Source organism: Rhinoraja longicauda, chromosome 23 (assembly GCF_053455715.1).
Source record: "Rhinoraja longicauda isolate Sanriku21f chromosome 23, sRhiLon1.1, whole genome shotgun sequence".
NCBI classification, from domain to species: domain Eukaryota; kingdom Metazoa; phylum Chordata; class Chondrichthyes; order Rajiformes; family Arhynchobatidae; genus Rhinoraja; species Rhinoraja longicauda.
Window position 1 is genome coordinate 17005189 of NC_135975.1, and position 18146 is coordinate 17023334.

Sequence of the window (18146 nt, forward strand, 5' to 3'; positions counted from 1 at the left end):
AAATGGTTTAGTATCAGAAAGGAAACAATTTTGCAGGGCTTTGTGGAGAGGCCAGAGAAGTGGGATTATTTCCCACGCTTAATGACGTTATTCTGTTCTGTGACCATTTTGCGATTGTGTGGTCAGCGATGGGCAGGCTAAACTAAACATGTTAATTAGCAAAATGGTAGTGTCTGAGTCCATGGCACAATTGTATCAAATCCACTTCTGTGATAAAGGAAACATTAACTGTTACATTTTAAATGGGTCCTCTCCAAGACAATAGGATTTGAACATATTCTGAGAAATGTAGTGCACTGTCACTGATGCTAAACACATGGGAGAGACTGGTTAGATTCAGCTGAGCGCACTTACTTTCACTGAAATCAATGGAATTGAATGTGAGGAGCAGTTTATGGTCAGTGGTCAATTCTCTTGTATTTGTTTAGCACCACCATCAGCAGTTAAGGTTAAACATCCAAACTGCTTCCAAGTGTTCACACTCAGAGTGGCAATAATTTTTAGACTATGGTTTTGTTGTTAATTGAAGCAACTAACCAATATGAGCAACCACTGTGGCATAGTGGTGCAGCTGATAGAGCTGCTAACTCACAGCCGCAGAGACCTGGGTTCGATCCTGACCTCGTGAGCTGGCTGTATGGAGTTTGCATATTCCCTACGACCATGTGGTTTTTCACTGGGTAGTTTCCTCCCACATCCTAAAGATGTGTGGGTTTGTAAGTTGATTGGCACCTGTTAATTGCCCCAAGTGTGTAGGGAATGGATGAGATAGATCATTAACATAGATCTAGTACATACGGGTGATCAATGGTCGGCGTGGAATGGATGGGACGAAGGGCTCGTTGCCATGCCGTATCTCTTAGCTAAACTAAATTAAAAGAAAGCTCATGTATACAATCTCTGTTGCTTGAAAGTGACATTTCTTATAAGGCAGTAGTTTGGGAGTGAGACAATGCAGAAGACATTAATTATTTTTGTTATGATGACATGTCCAAGTCATTCAATAATTATGTTCTATATAACATACTGTATTACGTCAACCATTTATAAAACAAATGAAAGTAAACTATTTGTTAAATAAGGCTCTCTGCAAAAGGGGATACACTATATTTATGTATGGTCTCGTAAAGGAGAAACACCATGTCACAATGATTAGCAGATTATTAGAGTACAAGTGGGTAACCTGTAGTTACAACATGAACATGGAGTGTTCATCCCCTGAACTTGGTCCTGAGGTGCAAGATGCAACGATGAGCAATGCAATGTCATAGAGCTCGGAGAAAAGCAGGTGAACTTATTTTGCCTTTGGTTGTCAGGTGACCCTTTTAACACCACTGATGAGGCTATTGTACTTGGAGCTTGCTGCTCCAGGTTTCTGACCAATTTTACACAATGTTCTCTAATTAGACACTGGGCCTGGCAATAACATGTCCAAGGAGCTGGCAAGGGTTTCTAAGCCTTTTTGATGTCAGGTCAATTTCATATGTGGAATATAACTGCACAAAACTGATTTAAACCCGAAGAACAAAATGAACTTCAATGACTCCTCCATCATCTTCCGAAGATAAAGAAACATTGCCGTGAAATATTTAACGCTTTCTGATAGGTTTTATATCAGAATTATGAATGTAGAAGTAGCAGGCAACATCGTTCCGAAGTGATTTTTGTAGACTAAGCAGAGTAAAAATTTATGACGCCCTTATTGTGGGGCCATTACATTGGTAGATTGGCTGTTTACTGTGAATATCCCAGGAGATGGCCCTAGAATATGTTCCACTGATCACGTAGTACAACTGTTACAATTATTGGAACAAAATGACTCTGCATTAAGGAACTGAAACAACATGCCATTTTCAAATGTAACTGCTATCCATTGATATCCACTGGACATCCTAGAGCAGTGAGATCAAATAATTCCATCTGAATATATAGTACACGCTTCCAAATCTGTAATCAGCCTTTTTGAATTAGTTAATCCAAGGCCTGATGTCTGTTTAAAGCTGTTGTGTTGAATTTGGCACAAATAGGATGGAGCATCTCCTCCTCTACATTCTAGGTCTGTAGTAGTGCAATGAGTAGGTTTTTAGCCTGGCTGTTGGAGGTCATTGAGGAATAATTTAATTCTCTATGTTACAGAAGCATGTATGTCACACAGCGGTAATGTTAGTACTGTCTTGGTCAGACATCTGATCCAGTTTCCTGGCTTCCTCAGGATTCTATCATCCAGCACTCCCACTCTGTTCTTGCAATGAAACCAATTTCCCCATGTAAACACTCTCGCCATTTTGTTTGAATATTATATAACATTAGGTAGTATTAAAATTCAGGTGCTTGTGTGTTATGATGCAGTTTAGGCTTGGCCGATTCTATTAATGTATAGTGAAAATATAACTAACAGTAATAAGTGGTGAATTACTACATTGGTCAATGCCCATCAAAACCAAGGGCACAGTGGAAATGTGGAATATCATTAGATCAGTGAAATGGAAGAAGTGTTCATGACGTGCAGGTTACACAAATGATAACATTTGGAACAGCGGTTCTTACATATCATTGAGTAACAATTATTGCTATCCTTCACTTGTACAGCAGATGCATTTGCGTTTCCTAAGAAATGGAATACAGAATTATGATGTCACTCCACGGACTCTTAAGATTTTCAGGAAATAAAAATGCAAGTGTAAAAGTCCTTAAAAACTGAAGTGAAAGGAAGAGGTTACAGCTGCTTTGGAGCGTTGTGGCTCTCCCCCCTGTTTATTGCATTTTTGTGCTATTTAGTAGTTTTCTCATCATGTGAGCGATATACTATTAAAAAAATGTGTAAAAATAAACTGTGTAAACATTTATTGGCTCTTTATTGATATCTCCAACAAAGAACCAGTGAAGAATGCTTTCTTCTATTCTCTCTGACAGTGTATCTTCCACAGCACTGGCATGTTCTTGCATTCTGAACAGAAACGCCTTTCAAATTATAGTCCATCAACCATTTGCCTTTAAACTCCAGTTGTTAGTCCATCACTTCTTTGTCGCATCACATTGCTGGCAGTGTTAGGATAGATGCTTAAACCCAAGATACAATTAGGAAAGCTAAGCACCTTAAAAAAAACATTGTTGAATCTTGAGAGCTCGTTGACTTAAAGATATTTGTTTTTTGGGTTGGGAAACATGCCTGTTGGTTAACTTGCATCCAATGAAACTCACATGGACACGTCGAGAACACTATTCGCTTCATGTGTTACCTACACTGATGGAGAGATTATTACTTGTGCCAATGTCGTCTTTCAATGATGCAATGCCAGCCATGTGAAAGGGTAATGCTACTGCATGCCTACTATGCTAGTATTCTATTGTGCTAATCATTACGATCGGGTCCTCAAATGTAGGGAGTAATATCTTCTCTGGTGAACAAATGGGTAGATCTTCTGTATTAGCAGTAGAGATTATTTTTGCATTTAGCAAGCTGGGAGCAAATGCGTCATCCTCATGGTCTTCATAGAGCATTTGAATATTCTGGATGTCGATTAGTGGGAGAGTAGGGTTACGGTTGAATTGCAATCTTGTTTCACGGATATCTTTTTCTACAGTAGGCAAGTTGTTCATAAAGTTGGTACCATAAGGTCTACTGTCAGGTAGTGTTAGGCAGCTCTCTGATGAACATTTAATATTGCTTGTAGCACCTCCTTCAGACAGATTACTATCTATGAGAAATAACTTGTTAGAGTTCAAACAGTCATGAGCACAAAACATTCAACTTTCTTTTTAATAATTTCATCGTTTTTCTTTGCCATTAGATTTACAATTAAATAATCGAAACCAGCAGGTTGTTATGTAAAAAGCAAGATTACATCTAGTTTTGATCATTACTTCAAATTAGAGGAATGTAACAATAAGCAATTAAAAAAAAAACTTTTTGTGCAAGAATATAAAAGTAAAATATAAATATGGCTCTGTAAAACTAAAGTAAAACCCTGTTAGAGATAATGGCATAAACAGTGCACATTTAATTAAACATTAAAACTATTATATACTCGATTTTCATATTATCCCTTCTGAACACATTCACAGGTAGTCCTTTCGTTTTATCATTTACTGTGGACTCACTAATTTAATCAAAAGGTAATAAAACATCTACGAACCCTTCGCTAGAAACATTTCCTTGTGTCGACCAACACATCGTTCTGTATTCAATCTTGCAAAATAACTTCCCTCACAAATCACTTTGAAGAACGCTTTTAATGTTCCCAGCAGCCTGGAATTCTGAAGAAGGGTCTCGACCCGAAACGTCACCCATTCCTTCTCTCCCGAGATGCTGCCTGACCTGCTGAGTTACTCCAGCATTTTGTGAATAAGCCTGGAATTCAGATCTCCTTTTGCCACAATTCCTAACCATTTGTCAGCTTTCTTCACCATCCCACACCTCTACCTTTGATGACCTATTCCCTCACCAAACACACATCATCTCTCATCATTGTCATCCTCTACGTTTGGCCTCAATAATGCCAGGACTAAGTGTCTATGATGCAAAATTGTTTAAACCATAACTAGATTTATCTAAAAGATATTGTCATATGGCCATTATTTAAGAAAAGAAAATATGGTTCAATTGTCCAGTATGTTATGGATCTGACGTTGTTTGAAGAAGATATGCTCGGTGATTTATTTTCAGGAGAACAGGATGGATATCACATTCTGACCTCATCAGCACTACTTGCAATTCCAAGGAGAATAAAATATATCTGTATCTATGGATTTTACTTCAATGAGACATGAATGAATATCAGAACAAATCCCGACTTGGAAAGTTTAACATGCCCTTTATCCCTTAATTGCCCTAATCATCTTCCCAAGGGCATTTAGGGACAGATTATTAATATGGGCTTTGTCTACATCCCAAGAGTGATTTTCTTGAAAGTTGGCCTTGCAGCTTCAGTAAAAAAAAAGATTGTGTAAAAGAGCATTGGAAGACAAGGCAGTTCTCAGTTCCGGTTTGCTCCATGCTTGGAGACATCGGAAATAAAAGTCAACATGGGTTTCATGACCCATGCATGTGTTCAGCCATTCAAAAAGATCGTGGCTGAGTGATCACATCATCTCCATTTCTCCTGATAACTGATAGCAGATCATCCACCAGCTTAAGCATCCACCCACTCTACCTCCATTTAGGTCATGAGGTCATAAGTGATCGGAGCAGAATTAGGCCATTCGGCCCATCAAGCCTACTCTGCCATTCAAGGCTGATCTATCTCTCCCTCCAAATCCCATTCACCTGCCTTCTCCCCATAACCCCTGACACCAGTCTCTTTCTCTTGCCTCGGCTTTGAAATGAACCTTCCTTACCTTAGTGACTCTACTCATTACCACCTCCCAACTCCTATCGCTTCCTTTCTAACTGTAATCCTTTATTTTTTTCTGGAATATAAGTTGCTGTCATGAAGTTCAAAATCCACGCAGCAGTATTGGACTGCTAATGTAGGATAACCTCAGGCTGGCTGTCAGCTAATTCAATTTTTCAGATCGTTTGGTTGAGTAGCATCTTCAACTCCTTCAATTATGAATCTCGATGATGGTAAATTTTCAAAATAATTCTGTCTCTTTCATCTTCTCTTCCATTTCCGGGCCTCTTGAAATACAATCCTCTGTTTCTTTGTTTCCTTCACCAGTTCAGTTTCACTCTCACAGCTCTTTAGTTGTTCAGCCCCTCACTTCTGTGCTCTTTCTTTCCACCTTCCTCTCTTATAGAATAAATTGCAAGATAAATTGCAAGACCAAAGGGACCGAGATTTTTACTTGCACAGTGATTGAAGGAACCAGCATAAGTTGATGAGGCTGCTTTGAAATAAAGCAAATGGACTATATGAATGGATGTACAGAATTCAGAGGCAAGGATCTGATGCCAAAAAGCATTGGTTATGGACCAATTTGTTCCCAATTCTGGGAACCGTACCTTTGAAAGAATGCCAGGGTCTTGGAGAGAGTACAGCAGAGATCACAACAATGATACTGGGGATAGAGAACCAGTTAGGTGGAATGACCGTAGAAACTAGGGTGTCCCCCTTAGAGAAGACAAACAAATATTTTGATTTTCGAGAACTCTTGTCACCAGCTATAGGAGTTCTTGAACTGGAGGACTTAATGATAAAGCAATCAGGACGAATTAAGCGTTTATATCTGGAATGCATTGCCTGAAAGATTTGACAATATTGCTAAAAAAACCTGGCTATATACTTGATAAGAAAACATTTCCAGAACTCTCAAGAAAGAAATGGGAAATGGAAATAAATGTAAGACTCTTTCAATGAGTTATTGTGGTGACAACTGCCCAAACAATCTCCATTTATTGGTACATGGTTCTATGGTTCTTCTCTTTCTTCTCATTTTCTTTTCTCCATATTTATTTCTCTGTGCTCTGTTCCTTCAGTTTCATTTCATGTTTCCTTTCTCCTCTTCCATGTTCTGTCATAGCTTTCTCCTGCTTGTAACTTAAGCACTTGTTTCTTCCTCTGAAAAAAAGCCCACAGAGGGGGGTAGGTTATGTGGCAAGTGTCCTTAAAAGGAGTCCAATGAATGCTATGGATGCGCCGAAGCAGTCCATGCACCGTAGGGGGCATTGGAAGGAAGCAAAGATGACCACTGATGGAGGAAGGGCAGTAAAAGTGAGAAGTAAGAGCCTTCTGGCAGGGCATGTGAAGTAGAACTTGACTGTTGCTGCAAGGAGTGGGAGGTCTATCAACAGTGCTGAATAAAAACCCAAATAATTACGTGTAGATTACATTGAATGTCAATTTGAGCCTTTACCATATGGTTGCTTCTTGGTAGAGTAATCCTCTTCATCAGAAATTGGCTGGTGCATGTTGACGTGATTTGTTTATATCGAAGTTTTCACCTATCTGGTAATAGGTGTCAGTTCGTTGGATGGGGATCATTTAGCATAAAGAGAGTGTGCCCCAGTGGACCTGTCTATTCAGAAACTTAAATTCATCAATGCAACGTGGAGGAAAGGTGAAGATATCAGCTATGGTTGTTAAACCAGTTCTGAGTAAGTTTCTGATTGTTTTATGAGCTTTACAAATGCTTGTTGTCTCAAATCTTTTATCCTTAAAAAGGTAGGTTGTTTGTGGAACAATCCTAAAAATGTGTCCTAGTGTATCTGGAATCTTCATTGTGAAATGTGACTGCAAGTAAATAAAAAGAGATGAGATGTTTTTGCATCTATTGAAATATGATTTTCCATTGAAAAGGAAAAGCTAAAGGAAAAAATGCAATGAATAGGAAATAAATCACAGATAACATCAATGATCACAATTTACACAGAACTCACAACGTATCGTGGTGGAAGCAAGAAATGTTAGAATAAACGATTGGGTGGTTAAAAAATATGCGATGAAAAAGCACAGGTTTCTTCAAGATAAAAATAATGGCTTTGGGTATGATGATAACAACTCACTGAAGAAAAATTGTCGCAGCCAAATGTTGAATTGTCCCTGCAATGCTGGTACTAATGACTCCTTTTACATCCATTTGACAAAATATACTCCAAACTATGTCTGATATGCAGAATGCTATTGCTTTCGGTCTGTAACAAACAGGAGAATTCATTATGAAGATTTCTATGTTATTTTGTGTGCAAGAGAAGCTCAGGTACTGGTCTGGGTTTGAAACCCCAATCATAAATGCTAACACAGAGGGTGGAACTAACACTTCCCTGGTCACCTCACCTGAACGTCAATCCGTGCATCACAACCTCATGACCAACCTATTGGGACAAGCTCTATTTCACCTGTAACTTCTATATTATGTCCTGAACGCTGATAGGGCATCCTGCACAGGTACTCCAATGCATGTGAAGCAAGTAACCACAATCAAAACATTGCACTCCAATTGCCCATTTCTTTAAGACTATTTCTGCCAAATAATATTCAGTAAACACACACTTCACCTTTGATGGGAGATGCCACATGTGCCAGCATGTTCTCCTCTGAATGCAAAAAGTCTGCCCCGTGACCCTTAGATATGCAACTTTCCTGACTTTCGGGCTTCGCCTTTTTGGTGTTCAGAATGTAAGGATGAACATCCAAAGACAAGTGGCGACTATGCTTTTTCTCACTGTTGGCAGCGATGCTCCCCACACTTTTGTTGGAAGATTGATCTTGGAAATACTTTGGAGTGGAGTCCAGGAGAGGAGCGGCAAGACCATCCGTCGCCATCTTGCGTCTGACCGGTTTGAGCTTGTCTCCTTTGTTGTTCTCAAACTTCAAGGCAGCCGAAGGCTCTTTGAAAGGCTGGTGCAGTGGATTTGTGGTTGGAATCCACTTCATTTTCTTTCTGGGCCTCTTTATGATCAGTTGCTCATTGGCATCGATGTCAGTTGGGTCAACGCTGGGGTCGATTGTCTGGATCCCTGCATTCCTCATTGTTGGAGTGACATCGTGGTTGGACTGGGCCAGAGCAGCCAGCAACTGGCGGACAACATTGTCATACATGAGATCACTCTCATTTGTGATAAAATCCAACCGGTTCAGTGACTTGATGTGGTCACGGTTTTCATTGCAAAACATAGCCAAAATGTTAATGTCACAAAACTGTGACTTTTGCCACTGTTTTCTAGTCTTGATTCCAACTTTGTGTAGCTTATCAAAAATAAAGTTGGATTTACGAACTATAAAAAGGTGAATTAGGTTTATCAAAATGATGAGGTTGATGAAGCAGAGCAGAACAATGTCCACGATGGCAATAATGCGCTGCATCTGCACTGAGGGCAGTTTGCAGTTGACACGGACGTGAAGCATCTCGTTGCTGGACAAGTCCGGGGGCTCTCCCAAGGGGCAGGTGAATTCATTCTGCTTTTGGTTGGCAAAATATGTGCAGAGATACGTGATGGGGATGACGCTCAAAAATACGACCGACAACTGCCTGAAGAGGTACAGTCTGGCCAGGAAATTGCTTTGCCCTCGACGCTCCAGATATTTCTCAAACAGGTTTTGCTCCGGGCTCTTCTCCTTCTCCGCGTTTTCAATGATCTCCCTCTTCTCCTTCTCCGTGATGCTCGCCCCTTTGGATTGGATCTGCTTCTCGATTTTGGGAGCCCGCCCCTCTGCGGCGCGGTGGTAGCAATTGTCGATCTCCTGAAGCAAGAAGTTGAGTTCAGAAGTCAGCCGGGTAGAGGCGAGGAACTCCCAGGCTAGAGCGGGGATGTACATGATCCCAGCGAAGGCCAGCAGTGCATAGGGGAGGAACTTGTGTTCAAACAAGCAAGGCCTCTGGCTGGCTTCAACACCTGGCACTGCGTCTTTCAGCTCAGTCCAGCAGTAACCTCTGGCGTACAAAGCCTGATCTCGAGTGAAATTGCTCGGCGTGTAACAGTAAATCGACTCTTCTGTGTAACAGAGAGAAAAGTCATAGTTGCACTTTTTTTTATAAAACCTGTCAAAGGTGCTCTGTAAAATAAATATTTTAAACAACTCCATCAATTATATTACATTTTAATTTCCATATGTTGACATCTGCCTTGAAAGCCAATCATAAATCATTCCACTCAACAAATCGTGTCATGCACATCTCTCAAGCTTTAGTCTGGCCTAATCTCCCTCCTTTGGATTGTAGGGTTTAATTGATTTAAGAAAATGTATGCATGTAACCTTTTGTAGGGAAAGTTTCAACTGTTAGGGCTAAAGACTTGGATTCTTGATGGATTATTTTCTGATGCAAGAGTAACTCCTATTCAGTTACTAGAATGGGGATAGGCACAAAACGCTGGAGTAACTCAGCGGGACAGGCAGCATCTCTGGATAGAAGAAATGGGTGACATTTTGGGTCGAGACCCTTCTTGCTGCCAGTCCCGCTGAGTTACTCCAGCATTTTGTGTCTATCTTCAGTGTAAACCAACATCTGCAGTTCCTTCCTACACAAGAATGGAGAATTGTGTCTCCACCATACTTGCAATATTGGGAACAGAGCAAATGTTTACCAGGTTGATTCCAGAGATCGAAGGTTTGTCATTTGGGGAGAGGGTGGGGGATACATTTTCTTGAATTTAGAACGAGAGATGATCGTATTAAAACACTGGTTTTGACACCGCAGATGTGGAGTTGGTGTTTCCCTTTGCCAAGAACCAGAGGTTTCAAAATAGGCTATGGCCATTTGTGACAGATATGAGAAGCTTCTTCACCCAGAGGTGGTGAACCTATGGAATTCTCTATCCAAGTGGATGCGGAAATTCAGTTTGCTGAGTATATTTAAGACTGAAATGGATAGAATTTTAGATACTGTGGGAATCAAAGGATGTTGGGCTAGTGCAGAAAAGTGGTACTGAGGTAACACATGGCTGACATCATGATCTTATTGTGTGGTGGAAAAGGTGTAAAGGGCTAATTGGCCTATTCCTCCATTTATTCATTATGTTCTTATATTCTCATGTTCTGACATTAACCCGGAGATTTGCTGATGTGATATTTATGTATAACTCCTCTGAACTTTGATGAAACATGCTGCGTGTAGGCTGACACATTAAACGGTTGAAGTGAATCCTTATTCCCCCCACACAGCACTAGCTGCTGATCTACTAACTGATTGATTTCACCTCCCAGTGCAGGCAGTCATGGCCCGGAATCTTCCAAGAATGTGGCTGAAGTGACCTGTCAGAGGAAGGGAAGTGACAGGCAGCTGTTTTCAGAGAGACTGACAGCAGGTTTTCCAGAATTAAAAGAGTGTAGGACTTCTAATAATCACTTACCCATCACTCCAAGTGCAATTGTACTGCATGTTAGTTGGGTAACAGCAAATCACACATGGGTACGTAAGAATCTATTTGCTATCATAAATTGCTTAACTAGAGGCAGAGACAGATAGATTCTTGATTAGTACGGTTGTCAGAGGTAATGGAGAGAAGGCAGGAGAATGGGGTTAGGAGGGAGAGGTAGATTAGTCATGATTGAATGGCGGAGTAGACTTGATGGGTCGAATGGCCTAATTCTACTCCTATTCCTTATGACCTTAGAGTTAAGCCGTGAGAATTTGGAATATCGTAATTCATATGGGCTAACTAATAAATGAATGAAGTTATTATCTTCATGAATTCCCCTACTTTAGAATCTTTTAAATTAAGCTAATTTCAATTGTGATGAGTTGGAACGCCTATGGTGAATAGCTGGCGATTATAGCCACTTCAGGGACCAGTCGCTGTAAAGGTCCTCCTACAAGGGCACCAGGCATTAGTCACTGTGCACACAGATGTCCTTTCCAGGGGCACCAGGCACCAGTCACTGAATTGAATTTAATTGAATACTTTATTGTCACAGGTTACAGTGAAATGCTCGCATACCCAAGGTATGCAAATAGTTGCCATGTAAAGGGTGTTGACAAAGTTACAAAGTATCCGCGCCAGGTCCTCCTTTGTTCAATGCATACGGAGGTCCTTCTACAGGGTCTCCTGGGACCAGTCCCTGTGCACAGTAACATCCTTCTACAGGGGCACCAAGGACCAGTCCCTGTGCACAGTAGCGTCCTTCTACAGGGTCACCTGGGACCAGTCCCTGTGCACATTAGCATCCTTCTACAATGGCACCAAGGACCAGTCCCTGTGCACATACAGGCCCTTCCAGAGGAGTAGTAGGGACTAGTCGTTGCACCTACAAGCTCTTCAACAGGAAAAGTGCGATCTGCCCTTCCTCCAGAAAGAAAACAAATAATCTCCAAGTCCATGTAAATCTTTAGGAGCAGATAACAAACTGTTAGATGAACTCAGCAGGCCTGATAGCATCCATGAAAGGAAATGGACTGATGACATTTCAAGTTGGAAAGGGTAGGGTTCTGACCCAAATGTGGTCTGTCCATTTCCCTCCACAGATGCTGCCTGGGCCATTGAGTTCCTCCAGCAGTCTGTTATTTTGCTCAAGATCCCAGCATCTACAGTTTTTTGTGATCTCCAAAAATATTAACAGTTGTGAGTGCAGAACAGATTGCTCTGGATGGAGGGATGGATAATTTGGCTTAATAAACGTGTTTCTCCAATAAATTAAGAAGTTTTAAAATGAAGATACAATAAATGAAGATACTTTTTAAATGATCTAGAACTGCGTGTTATTTTGTGATTACATATAAAAATATAAATAATAAGTGGATTAAATTGGGATGAATTGCACAATATTTTATCTTGATGTGTTTCAGTTACTCTGGGGTATTTTTGAGCGAGGCCATTTTGGATCCAATAAGCTTCATATCTCATACAGTTTTCTCTTGTACAGGAAGAACCCTTGTTTACAATGTTTATTTTTGAGCTACAAGTTTACTTTAATGAAATAATAAAACCATGGGTGGCACAGTAGCGCAGCGGTAGAGTTGCTGCCCTGTAACACCAGATCCTGTTCAATCCTGACTATGGGTGCTGTCTGTATGGAGTTTGTACGTTCTCCCTGTGACCGCGTGGGTTTTCTCCGAGTGCTCCGGTTTTCCTCCCACACTCCAAAGACGTACAAGTTGTAAGTTAATTAGTAAAATTGTAAATTGTTCCTAGTGTGTAGCAATGTGCGGTGATTGTTGGTCGGCGTGGATTCGGTGGGCCGAAGGGCCTGTTTCCGTGCTGTATCCCTAACACCAATACCATCAGTCTTCATAGTAACTTTGATTTATCTAAATAAGTTTAACTGAAAGAAATGCTCTTTCCCTCAGGACAATACGAGTACAATCCACCAGTGAAAAAGAAAAGCAATAAGTGGAAAATGATTTGCACATCACAATATGAGTTTCACACTGTGGACCATGCTGATCGTACAATTTGGATTCGGCATGAATTAAATAAAATCTAATCCTACGTGCCGAAAGTGGATAGCTAACTCATGGAAATAGCTCATTAGTTTTGGCTTTTAAGTTACTAGTTTCCTAGTTACAAACAACCTTTGGAGCAGCACAGTCAGAACAGTTTTGAAAAAGAAGCTGCAAGCTAAAGGCACCCAGCTATGATGAGGCAAGAACTATCAAGGGACACAATCTGGCAATTGGCAAAATAAACACACATCGACAAAAATGTTTTGACACAGAGTCTGCCCCATTTCTTGGTTTGTCAAAAAAAAACTAGCAAAACAGCACAACCAAACTAATTTCAGAAGTGCAAATATAAGAGAAATGTACCAATTAATGTGTTCATTTACATGATCATGGAATGGGCTATCACAGAGGACCATGGTGGCATATTTCCATTGCAAACTCTGCATCAGGTTAGGATTTAAATTCCTCTAGTGACCTTCCACCCAGTGAGTTACTGATCTGAACAATGCCATTAAGACTTCAATCTTGGGTGTTGAAAGGACCTCATGGAATTGTTGACCCTCATTTAATTCCAAAGCACCATTGGCATGATGTGAGAGAAGGTGGACATGCAAGACAATGTTTATTCTTTGGGAAGAAATGGTATTACATCACCTCAAAAGAAATAAAATCTAAAAACAAGCTACTGAAAGTCAGTACAACAGACAATTTTAAATGTTCACATGTTATTGACTGTGAAAATTTATAGTTCACGGATATATAAATAGCTGACAGTCGCAGTGATTAAATAGAGATAAGAAATAATGTTTGTGTGTCTTCCTCCACAGCGATTAATTGGTTCTTTGCTTCAAGAAGCCTTTGACGATTTGCAATAAACATTGTAGGAATGGGTAATGTAATCATTGAGTTTGTACTTTGTTCTTTCAGGAATCCGTGAACAATGATGGGATGTTAGTCAATATGCTCTGCAGTGCTCATTACTTATGCAACATTATAATCTGTATAAGTAAACTAGTTGTGAATTAATATACACCAGTAGTGCTATTACTGGAAGGCATGCCTGTCTTCTGAGAATTCCTACCTACATTCCCATTTTGTTTTAGATAAACAATATAATTAATTCAAATAAATGTCTATCTACATGATGTATGGTTTCCACTGATTGCATTATTCTTTTGTTGTGGAGCTCAGTGGAATATATAATTGAATGTCTGTAAGGTTAATGCCAAAACATATCCTGTCATGCAATGATCACTAATTGAAAAATGTTTCCCCTTTGTGCACAATTATAAAGAAAGGAATACTTCTGAATATATCTGGGATAGAGTCATAGAGTGATACAACAAGGAAACAGGCCCTTCAGCCCAACTTGCCCACACTGGCCAACATATCCCAGCTACACTAGTCCCACCTGCCCGTGTTTGGTCCATATTTCTCCAAACCCGTCCTATCCATGTACCTGTCTAACTGTTTCTTAAATGTAAGGATAGTCACAGCCTCAACTACCTCCTCTGGCAGCTTGTTCCATACACCCACCACTCTCTGTGTGAGAAAATTACCCCTCAGATTCCTATTAAATCTTTTCCCCTTCACCTTAAACCCACGTCCTCTGGTCCTTGATTAATCTACTCTGGGCAAGAGACTCTGTACACCTACCCGATCTATTCCTCTCATGATTTTATAATGTTCATGCATGTGATATGTTCATGCATGTGATATGTTCATGCATGTGATATGTTCATGCATGTGATATGTTCATATGTGATATGTCCATGCATGTGATATGTCCATGCATGTGATATGTCCATGCATGTGATATGTCCATGCATGTGATATGTCCATGCATGTGATATGTTCATATGTGATATGTCCATGCATGTGATATGTCCATGCATGTGATATGTCCATGCATGTGATATGTCCATGCATGTGATATGTCCATGCATGTGATATGTCCATGCATGTGATATGTTCATGCATATGATATATCTTATATATGAAACATGAACAAATGGATGTTAATGCGCAAGATATTTGCATTGATTGACTGCCACTGTTATAGTTAATGCAGTGAAACTAGCATTATATTTTTATTCACAGTGGGGAAAAAAAAACAATTTCTGAGAGATAAAATGAACATATGCAGTATATCTTTCTGTTTACCAACATGATTTGTACAAACACATCAATACTGATGGTAATTTTAGATTTGTGTTGACAGAACTGAATCACGCATTCCTTTGATGGTCATTACTGGACCAGGCAGGCATGGAGTTTAATGAAACAGGAAACCTCACATAGCAGCACCACATGGGGACGAGTTGACAGCCACAATAACCTCAACCGTTGATGAGAGGGCGAGGTGGGGTCCCTCATGCTGCGGCGTATACTGCTTCCATGGACAACAAATGACTGCTCCTAAATGCGCAGATAACCCACCACCCTTGAGAATTCACACCGAAGATGACCGATAGAAATGAAATTGGAACATAAAAGGAGCCACACTGTAGAATGGAGGGTTGCTGGGGGTGGGAACAAGTACATGGGGATCAAGGGATATGGGGGGAAAGCAGGAACGGGGTACTGATTTTGGATGATCAGCCATGATCATATTGAATGGCGGTGCTAGCTCGAAGGGTCGAATGGCCTACTCTTGCACCTATTGTCTATGTTTCTATGGAACAAGTATAGAGGGGAGGCAAAGGGACGTTGAAATTAGATGTAAAAGAAGCAAGAACAAAAATTAACCTCAACATTAAATTTAACCCCAGAATGTCCTTACCCACTGGGAATAGATTTTGATTTTGTGTGATTGTACAAATCAGATGATCCATGTTTCGCCCTTTCTGATCAAGAGGCCTCTCTGCCCCTCAAGATTGCTCCACCGTTTAATGAGATTATTTTTAATCTGACTGTAACTTTCAATTCTGTGTTTCGGTCTACCTGTGATAATCATTCAAACTCTTGCCTTAAAATCTTCAAAGACCATGCTTCACTGCCATTTAAGGAGTTCATTTCCAAAGACTTGCAACCCTGTGAGAGAAAGAGTTTTGCCCTCATTTCTAAATAGCAATTCCTCATTTCAGGTTCTCCCTGAAGAGGAAACATTCTCTCCATATCCATCCTGTGAGACCCTCAGCATCTAATGTATTTCTTCCTAGTCCATACTCAACTCCTCCAAACTCCCACAGGATTAAGCATAGCCTGTCCAACCTTACCTCAAAAGACAACTACCCCATGTAATGCTTTAATAAACTCTAGATGTGCTCCCACACATCTGCTATACAACAGAAACATATTTCCTTTGTCCTATCCATTCCTTGCCTATTTGTAACGTTAGTGTTAAACCAGGCTTCTCCAGCTAAAGTGGAGTTGTATACCTCTACTTTCATTGAGCACGCAGGCTTGCTTCGGAAAATATGAAGGTGCTTTGGAAAACAACTTTGCTCAATTGGAAGGAATAGTAAATCATGAGGCCTCGGATCATGTAGCCTCGATGACATACAATAGTAAGGCAAGATTAGGCTTTCTTCCCAAAGACATCTGAGAGTTAGCTCAACTAAATCCCATAATTAGTTTAAGAAAACATACTGTTGTTGGGGGAAAAAGTGCAGGTTTATTGGGTACATAGTGCATGCAATGAATGAGCTCAGCCCGGGATCCAGATTCTCTGGACCAGGCCATTATGGGGGAGTGCCCAGCATGCTGTGGAAAGGCAAGAGACTCATTGTCCGGTTGTTCTGTTGGTATTTTATTGTTGTTTTAATAAATGTTGTTGTATTTAATAATTTTTAATTTTGTATGGTTGAAATATTCTTTCTCCATCATTGATCAGAATTCATGAAACCCGCCTGAATCCATGAAACATTACACTATTACTCTGTAATTTAAAACCAACTATGTTTTCTCCCTTTCACATTTAGGACAAAAAGGTCACTGACCTGAAGCATTAACTCTGCGTTTCACTCCACAGATGCTGCCTGACCTGCTACGTGAGTCCAGAATTTTCTGTTATTATTTTGGATCATGGTTCTTGTTGTGGGCCCTGGAGATAACCCAGCTGTACAATGTCAGGAAACAGCTATGCAGTGTCAGGTTATGCAGCTGCACAGTGTCAGGGCTGGTCCATAACTGGTCAGGAGCCGGCCTGGGAGTAGTAAATTCGTTTGGCTTGAAATTCCCTTCCTTTTCTTATGCATGGTATAATTCTATATATCTTCTTTTTTTTCATAAACAAAAGACATAAACTGCTTAGTAACTCTACTTTTCATTCTTCATGTGAAAAGTATGGACATATGGATCATTGAACATATGGACCAGAAGGTTACTGTGTCACAGCTAATCCTCATAACACTGACATCAAAGATAGAGATCCACATAGAGCAGCAGGGATGTGCGAGAGAAGTTTAATCTGAAGGAGGGAGGGAGGGAGGGAGGGAGGGAGGGAGGGAGGGTTTCCCACTGCCAAAGAAATATCTTTGAAAGGTAGCCACTGTTGTAAGTAGGTGAATATGGGACCCATCTTGTACGTAATCAATGACAATGTAAGGGAGGGGTTACCTATTCTGAGTGTTGTTGTTTTAGCAAAAAATGTGAATTGGGTTCATGGGAGAGTTTGTGTCCTCATATTGAAATAGTACAGGCAAATCTTTTATGTTCACCCAAAAGGACAGGCAGAATTTTTGTTTAAATCTTCAAATAAAGAACAGCATCCCCAAAGGTGCAGTACTGCTAGAGCACCATACATCCTGGAAATAGACACCAAATGCTGGAGTAGCTCAGCAGGTCAGGCAGCATAACCCGCTGAGTTACTCCAGCTTTTGTGTCTATCTTCGGTATAAACCAGCATCTACAATTCCTTCCTACGCATCGTAAATTCCAGGTTAGTTTTTTATGTTAAATGTTATGCACAAAACAGAAAATGCTGGAAATACTCGAGAGAGAGACAGCACTTGCAGAGAGAGAAACCGAGTTAAAGCTTCAGACGTCTAACCTTTATCATTGCTCATTGCATTCAAGAGAGAGCTAGATAGAGCTCTTAAGGATAACGGAGTCAGGGGGTATGGGGAGAAGGCAGGAACGGGGTACTGATTGAGAATGATCAACCATGATCACATTGGTGGTACTGGCTCAAAGGGCCGAATGGCCTACTCCTGCACCTATTGTCTATTGACTTGAAAAGTTAATTCTGTTTCTCCTTGTTGAGATGTTGTGTGAGCTGCTGATTATTTCCAGAACTGTCTGTCTTGTATCTTGTCTAGGTCAATTGTGTCCTTGTTTTCGGAAGAGCTTCTGCTACAGATTTCTCTTTGTTCACTCTCAATGGTACTCTTCAATCGGCTGGACAGCTGCATAGGAATATTGTGGTCACGGTTAATGATACGTGA

The 18146-nt window shown here is 40.4% G+C and overlaps 1 protein-coding gene across 3 annotated transcripts in view; it reads right to left on the minus strand.

The window, feature by feature from the left end:
- Positions 1-2869: 2869 nt before the first annotated feature.
- panx2 (pannexin 2) overlaps positions 2870-18146 on the minus strand; it is a 36844-nt gene continuing 21567 nt past the window's right edge. For 2 of the 3 annotated variants that reach the window (XM_078419779.1, XM_078419778.1), the window contains 2 exons: positions 7937-9373; positions 2870-3698 (listed from right to left, as the gene is read on the minus strand). In XM_078419779.1, coding sequence (XP_078275905.1) covers positions 3337-3698; positions 7937-9373 — 1799 coding nt within the window. In that variant the 3' untranslated portion in view covers positions 2870-3336. The remainder of the gene's footprint in view (positions 3699-7936; positions 9374-18146) is intronic. The other variant, XM_078419780.1, reaches the window with a different exon arrangement.